Here is an 8,323-nt window from a genome sequence, read left to right on the forward strand (position 1 = left end):
CCGGCGCCTTGGTTTTATTTATAGCAATAATGAACATTTACTGAGCACTTGGAGTGCACTTAACATATATTAATTAGCTCATTTAATCCTCAGAACTACACTATGAGGTATTACCTTTGTCCCTTTTACAGGTAGGGGAGCTCAGCCAGTAACTTACCATAAGTCACAGTAGGTGGACTCTGATTCACATCAGGCAGGTGGGCTCCATAATCTGCTCTTTGTGCTCTTACTGTCTTTTAAAACTACACACTTATAATAAAATGCACTTAAGTTGAGAGAGAAAATAAGCAGAATGCTATAGGAAAAAAAGAGCAGTGCCCCTTACTTAGCCTAGAAGGGCGAAGGCAGGCTTCCCTGAGGAACTGCCATTTGAACTTAAACCTGAGTGAGGAATACAGTGGCCAGGCAAAGGGCGTGGGGGGAAAGCTCCAGGCTGAGCAAACGCCGCCCGGTGGAGGACCACAAACACCGGTAGGGCTGGAGCGAGAGCGTGCCTGAGAGGGCAGAGGCCATTCACAGAGGGTCTAGCCAACCACGTTAGGGAATTTGAGCTGCATCCCAAAGGCCACAAACCACTGGAGGGTTGTAAGCAAGGGAGTGACATGATCCAATGTGCACTTTAGAAAGAGAACTCTGGTTGTTATAGGTGAAATGAATTCAATCGTGCTTTTTGTCTTTGCTTGGGTGTTTCTTTTATTTTGAAATATGGGGGCTCTAGAAGAACCAGCCTGGAGAAGGGCAAGCGATGGGGACCTAGGTCAGGCTGGGGCAGTGCAGATGAGAGGAGGGTTGAAAAGGGCGGCCAGGCAGAAATACATATTCGGGAAGAGGCCGCAAAAGGATGCAACCGAAGCCAATGAAATCGCCCAAGGAAAACGCGTCACGGGGCGCACTAAAGACCCGGGAGAAATGGAGGTGGATTCCAGAGGCTGCCGCTGCTCCAAGCCCTTCCCAGGTGCGGCGACGGGAGGCGGGAGGTAGGCGGAGGGAGGAGGGCTGACACTACCTACGCCGCGTGGGAGCGGACGTGGGGAGAGAGAGAGGCGGGAGCGGAGAAACACCCACCAGAAGATGGTCCCAAACTTCATGCTCCTCCAGAGCGCCGAGAAGTCCTCGAAGCGCACGCTGTCCGTCTCCTGGAAGCGGCTGAGCAGCTCCTCGCAATCGGCCTGCAGGCCTGGAGGGGCCCCCATGCCTGCAAAGCCCGCGCACTCGGCCAGCGGTCCAGCCGGCGGCGGTCGCCCAGGAAACCCAGCCCGGACACCCCGCCTCCGACGACGTGCACCCGCACGCGCTCCGTGACGTCATATCCGGTTCCTTTGGCTCCACCTCCAGCCGGACCGAGCTCCGGTCCTCGATGCTTGCTGCGCGTGCGCGGGAGTGGAGCGTTCAATTCTCCTCTTATACAAGGACTAAAATCAGTCCTTGTCATTTCTTTGAAGATGTGTACATCTCCAGTGTCTTGTGAGCCCAAGAAGGAATTAGGTCTGCATTAGGCTAGCTTATGAAAACTGGCAAACCCTACTATCACTCTCCCTTAAAGTGGCAGAGGCACAAAAGTCAACTTCTATAGCTAGGGGAACAGTTCAGAGCCTCAGCCCACCCCCTGGTGGCCAGAGGATCTAAAGAGAGTTTACTAGAAAAATGAACTGGACTCATCATGCCCTTATAGACTCTATAACCACACAACAGGCAGCTGTGTGACGCTCTCCTTGGAGCCCTAGCAGCCTTCTGCAAGCACTCTTGAGAAACTGTTTTGTAAATATCTCCCCACCACCCACCCACCCCTGCGCTACAGTGCTTCACAGAAAAAATTTATTTTACAGTATATGTACTTATTGATTACGTGGCTAAATTGGCTTTCTGTGTACACTCCACCTCCTAGCTTATCCCTAGAGCTAGGTGTGGAGTAATATTTTGTACTTTTCACCATTTCTCTGATTGCAGGGCATGCTGTTCTTATTCTGTAGGAGAGGCATTGTAATACGATAGAAAAGCCTACGGCCCAGCCGAAGTGGCTCAGTGGTTGCGTGTGGACCCATGAACCAAGAGGTCATGGTTCAATTCCGGTCAAGGCACATGCCTAGGTTGTGGGCTCCATCCCCAGTGTGGGGCATGCAGGAGGCAGCCGATCAATGATTCTCTCTTATTGCATCCTCACATGGCCAGAGGGGCAATGGAAATTTCTGGAGCCTCTTTTATAAGGGTATGAATCCCCTTCATGAGGGCTCCATCCTCATGATCTAATCACCTCCCAAAGGCCCCCCCACCTCCTAATACTAACTCTTAGAGGTTAAGTTTCAACATATAAATTTGAGGGGACACAAACATTCAGGGCAAAGCAAACATCTTGGACTCACTCAACCCTCAGTATTTGTTCATTGAATGGATTTCATTGGGAGAGCTAGAAAATGGTTGGCAAGAGATAAATTCTGCAATGTCCTAAATTAAATTACAGTGGATTGGAGAGTGGGAGACAACGGAAGTACTCAGCTAATATGTGTGCTAAAACTAAGAAAAACTACTCATATTCCTGAATGTTTGTTGAAACTCTGAATCAACCAGACACCACTGAGTCCTTCTTTATGAACTTTCGGACTCTTGCCCACAACTAATAAAAACATTAGTAAACATGTCTTCCTTATGGACTAGGCACCTATCCTAGAACTGCCTCTGCTTCATCTTTTCTTCATTCTACCCCTTTATCTACAGTCAATGTCAATTCTTTCAAAAACAACTTACATCTCTTTTCCAAAAACTCATTGTATAAAAGGGTTCCATCAGCTCCAGAATCGCAGTGTGTGTCTTTTCCATCTGGCCCTGCTGCTGCTGGTTTAGACTGTATGTCCCAGGACCTGGCCATATGGCTGGCATATGGCTCAATAAACTCTTTCACAAAAGTTTGGGGCGGTGAAGGTTTTTGTTTAACATGGTCCTGAATTCATGTCACATGAATTCTCCCACCTCAGTCATGTGTGAGTTGTCCTTGCAAACAGAGAAGGGGGCTTTTGTAACAAAGATGAATCAGATGGGAAGCGTGCTCTGATGGAACTATGAGTGTAATGGGGGAGAAAAGATACATAAATGATCAGAGAACGTAAAAACTGAGCAGTGAAGTAAGAAAGCTGAAGTTCGCAGGGGTAGCAAATATTGGCAGTTGACTTTGACCAGAGACAAATTGGCTGAGCTGGCTCCTCAATGATTTGCAGTGTTAGCAGGTCACGTCGGTTAGGTGGTTTTTCTGTTTGTTTGTTTGTTTTTTGCTTTAAATAGTCTACCAGCAGATAAGGCAGTGAGGCAACAATTTATAATGGCTCACCCGGCAGCTAGTTTAGTGCTCCTATGAAAGAGTTTGTCACTGCAGTTGTGTATAGAAACATTGAAATCTATTTCAAAGACCAAATGTTATCCAGTAATATTTGGAAAGGGATCTCTACCAAAAATAATGTTTCTTTGATGTTTTACTGTTCCAACATCTTTAAAAAATAGATTTGACTTAACAGAGTCTAGTTTACTTGCTAGGCTATATGCTTTCTCAGTGTTTTAAAGGACATTACCCGTTGTGATTAAACACTGCACAATCCCTTCACCCCCATCCCCACACCCCCCCCCCCCCAGCTTGTTCTTCTCTGTGGAGAATCACCGTTTGATAATGATTTATTAAGTATTCACAAAGCCAAAAGAGTTTATCACTCTCCTTATATGGCACCTTTGTAATCAAACATGCCATGATTGAGGCTACCGATCAGTTCTTATTAGTAAAATATATATTTAAAACACCTTGACCACTTTTTAAAAAATAGACCATTACTTTCTGGGAAATTCTATTTGAAAACCCATAAACAATAAATTTTCCTGAAGAAAATAATTTACAATAAAATGTCTATTGTAGTCACCTGTGACTATGCAGAGGTGAGGTTATTTATTTTAAACAAGACCTGCCTTTGTACTTTACAACGAACTGCGCAATCCTAACACTAATTACAGCCGGTTACATTTACAGCCCCAAGCTTTTCTGTATCCATAAACTCACCTCCTTTCTGTCCATCGAGATTATCTTCTCCCAAAGAACTCTCAATATCTGGCCTCGATAAGGTGCAGGCACACAACAAATTAAAAAAACAACAACACAAAAACATGACAAGCAAATCAACGAAACAAAAACACCTGGGGCAGCTAAACTTTCCATTCCCTTCATCTGAGACACCTCCAAGGGCTTTATTTAAAATAAACTGCCTTTGGGTGCCTTCAGGGGAATATATTTAAACAAACAAACTCCTCTATTTTTGATCAAATTAGTGGATGACATTTAAAAAACAAGCTGTTATATAGGTAACCAAGGTCCAACCTGTTAGGAGACCTCGGGTATTCTCCTATTCTATAAAGCACAGCTTCACACCCCAAAGCATGAGACTGGCAATGTCGGAGACAGTTCCATGGCAACACCTATTCCTCGCCGACCGACCACCCACCCAAAACCAAGTTTGGGGAAGTGCGAGGCACCAGAACTGGACAAGTCGCCTAAGACCAAGGCAGTGCTGACCCCTCCTGTGCCCGCCCGGCCTCCCGACATGCGCTCACACACGTAGGCAGCAGCCCGGGAGTAGGGCGCGGGGACCTGCGCCGGCTCCCAGCCCAGGGGGCGCGGAGCTGCGGGCGGGGGCCCGGCTGCGGTGCTGCAGCCCAGCACGTACCGGGGCGGGGCCTGCAGTGCGCTGGGCGGGGCGGGGCGCGGGTAAGTTTCCCCCTGCGGCTCGAGTTTCGCATCCTTAAGTAGTACCAGGGGCACCGGGAACTAAAGGGATGCCAGGTCCCTTCCGCATCCTTGGTATTTTCCAGCCGAGGGTCTGACCATTGCCGCTCTCAGGCACCTGCCTTTCCTCTCCGTCCAGGAATGGAGCCAAGACAAGGGAATAAAGGAAATAAAATAATACAAGGAGATCGGGTGTCTGAGCAGCGTCTTGGCTAAAACCGTCCATGACAGGTAAGAATAAAAATTATGCCCAAACCTCTGAAAGGTGTGAACACAACAAAGCTCCAGAAGGCATTCAAATTTGTGGTGAGGTGCAGCGTCTATCTTATAGGTAGACTATTTCGTATCAATTCTACAGATTGAACTAATTCTCTGTAAAATGCTTTGGGGACGACGGGTTCAGCGCTATTTAAAGGGATGAAATATGAGCAAAGGGGTATGTGATAGACTTAAAAAAAAAAACACCCTAGTAAAAATTTTTCTTTACATTTTTGTTGGTTCCAGCTAGCACTATGTTTGCAAAGGTTTTATTTAACCAAACCCAATTGCTGGGTGGATAAAAAAAAAAAAAAAAAAAAAAAATACCATATTCTTTGCAACTTGTTTTTGATGTTGCTACAATGGAAATTTGAACTTTTAGAATTTTTTAGATTCTGTGAAACCAGTAACTTTAAGTCTATCCTTTTTGTGTTTTAGAGGAAATCAAGATTTGCAATGAAACAAACAACAAAGGGAAAATATGTGCAATAATTGTGAGGCTATACAAACTTATTAGAAAAGAAGTCAAACAATTCTGGGAGAACCATACCATATATTCCTATAGCAGGTTAGTTTGCTGTTCTTTTCATACATCATCTCATTTACCTGATAATGTCTCCATTACCAGACATTCTGGAGACATAATTCAGACTATTTTTTGAACCTGTAGTTCAAACTAAAGGCCAGCTAAATTAGCATTTCAAAATACCACTTTTGTTAATTTCCATTTGTCTTGCCACTCCTCTTAGGACATCCCCTCAAAGTTCTGTATGGTTTCATTACCTTCAAGAGACACCTACCGTCAGTTCCCTACACCCATTATTTTTTCCTGTTTGCTATGTCAAGTTAGTGAGGAAAAGGGTATGTTCTGGACTGAGTAGCACTGCAAGGTGGTTAGCACCAGCCGCTATGGAGCTACTACTGATGGCCGGCTCAAATGCTCTGAACCTTAGGCCACCTCTCCAAGACTATTTCCTCATCTACAGGACGAGATGCAGGTACTAATTCATAGGTTCTTTTTTAAGATTGTGTGATAACATGCAAAATGCTTAGCACAACATCTAGCATAGAATACTTATGAGATGTTAGCTTCATTTTAATTCCTAATCTTTGTGTCATTTCACCAAGCAGTGCTAGGCTGTCTGGGGAACTATTTCCAGTTCCAAGGTTAATAATGAGGCTTTAGAACACGTGAACAAAGTATACTAAACTCTTTTTTAAAAAATATTTTTATTGATTTCAGAGAGGAAGGGAGAGGGAGGGATAGAAACATCAATGATGAGAGAGAATCATTGACCGGCTGCCTCCTGCACGCCCCCACACTGGGGATCGAGCCTGCAACCCAGGCATGTGCCCTTGGCCGGAATCGAACCTGGGACCGCTCAGTCCACAGGCCGACGCTCTATCCGTTGAACCAAACTGGCTAGGGCTATACTAAACTCTTTACCATACTTTCTTCAAGTGTGAAAATAATACAATGGTCATTCACTCACAGCAGGACCAGAGAAGGGGAAGTAGGCATGCATAGGGAGAGGACAGGAACATTAAGGGGAGAAGAGCTATTATAGAATTATAGTTGTTAGGGTAGGGTTATACTTCATAGATAAAGATATTTCTTAAAAGTCTGTGATTGTGAGAGAGGGAGAGAGAGAGAGAAAACAATGAATGCTGGGAAGGGAGGGCTGTTTCTGCTATTTCAGCCTCAAGCGCTCCATGGGGTTTGTTTTTGGGATGACCCAGAGGTACTTGTTTCTTCCAGCTCTACTGTCCTTTAAAAGTGGCTTTCTCTTCTAAATCATTGCTCTCACAAGCCATTTTCTCAGACCCGGTCATTACATAATCTGACCATTTACTAATATTTGAAAACAATACATCAACTTCTAGTTTTCAACTCAAGATAATTTGCTATCAGAAAAAGAATTTATTTCGACCTGGGAATATTAAACAACTACTTTATTCTGAAATATCACCTCTAGTAAATCTGTAATTAGTTAAATACACAAGAACTTGGATCATAATATTTATAGTGAAGTATCCATGTGCCCCAAAATATTGGATTGAGTTTTAGTATTGTAAACTTTAATTCCCAAAATTTCATGTAACTGTAATCACATTTTCTTCATTTTTAAGATAAAAACAGTCGTTCCCCCCCCCCCCCCAAGATATGTGGCTTAGTTTATTTTGTTCAGGATATTTTGTTCCTATAACCTCAGGCTATAGTATCTAAGATCTGGCATTACCTATATAATTTGTCCATAAAAGTAATTTGCAGTTACTTCTCGATACAGGGATTCACAATGATTTTTCTGCTTCTTTTAAATATCTTTTTATGCTTTTTTAAAAATTGAGAATGTATTACTTTTATAGTCAGAAAAATAATAGCAATTTCATAAATATATATGGAAGAAACACAAAGCTATTTTTTTAAAATTTAAATATACAGTATCATTAAAACAAAGGCAAGGTTAGTTCTGTTTCATATTAGAATCAGAAGACCTAAGTCTGGCATTTATTACCTTTAGGGCTTAGACCAGTGGTTCTCAACCTTCCTAATGCCGCGACCTTTTAATACAGTTCCTCATGTTGTGGTGACCCCCAATTTCATTGTTACAAATTGAACATAATTAAAGCATAGTGATTAATCACAAGAATATGTAATTATATATGTGTTTTCCGATTAGGCGACCCCTGTGAAAGGGTCGTTCGACCCCCAAAGGGGTCGCGACCCACAGGTTGAGAACCGCTGGCTTAGACAAATCATCATTTGAGGTCTAAATTTCTTCATCTGTAAAGGAGATAGATTAGAAATCTTTATTATTTAAAAAATTTTTTTTAGTTAATTGATTTTAGAAAGAGAGGAATGGAGAGAAATCCATCTGCTGTTCCACTTATTTATGTATTCATTGATTGATTCATATGTGTGCTGACCTGGGATTGAACCCACATTCTTGGCGTTTTGGGAAGATGCTCTAACCAACTGAATTATCCGGCCAAGGGGTAGAAATCTTCAGAGGACATTCTAGCCCTTACAACACTATTTAATATATTAATAGAGGAATATGCAAATTTGTCCCTTACAGCATCACTTCACCACAGGATCAGCAGGCTGCGTCCCCGCCCTCTGCTCAGGCAGCTGCAAGGCCCAGGGTAGGATAGGATAGGACAGGCGCAGGAATGGAAAAGGGAAGTACACCTGCGAGGGCGGGGCGCAGGCGGTGTGGAGAGAGCCCCACCCAGACACGGGAGGAGGCAGTGCGGCGTTGTGGGAAGGTCCGAGCTTCTGGGCGAGCGCTCCTGCTTTTGGCAGCAGCA

General features: G+C 43.9%; 1 protein-coding gene across 3 annotated transcripts in view; it reads right to left on the reverse strand.

The window, feature by feature from the left end:
* The window catches only part of SNAPC1 (small nuclear RNA activating complex polypeptide 1), a 25,287-nt gene extending 24,012 nt beyond the window's left edge, over window positions 1-1,275 (reverse strand). For 2 of the 3 annotated variants that reach the window (XM_023759923.1, XM_023759925.1), the window contains exon 1: window positions 1,066-1,248. In XM_023759923.1, the coding sequence (XP_023615691.1) occupies window positions 1,066-1,193 (128 nt within the window). In that variant the 5' untranslated portion in view covers window positions 1,194-1,248. Of the gene's footprint in view, window positions 1-1,065 lie in introns of all 3 variants that reach the window. The other variant, XM_006096028.3, reaches the window with a different exon arrangement.
* Between the last annotated feature and the right edge of the window lie 7,048 nt (window positions 1,276-8,323).

This window comes from Myotis lucifugus, unplaced genomic scaffold (genome assembly GCF_000147115.1).
Source record: "Myotis lucifugus unplaced genomic scaffold, Myoluc2.0 scaffold_166, whole genome shotgun sequence".
NCBI lineage: Eukaryota > Metazoa > Chordata > Mammalia > Chiroptera > Vespertilionidae > Myotis > Myotis lucifugus.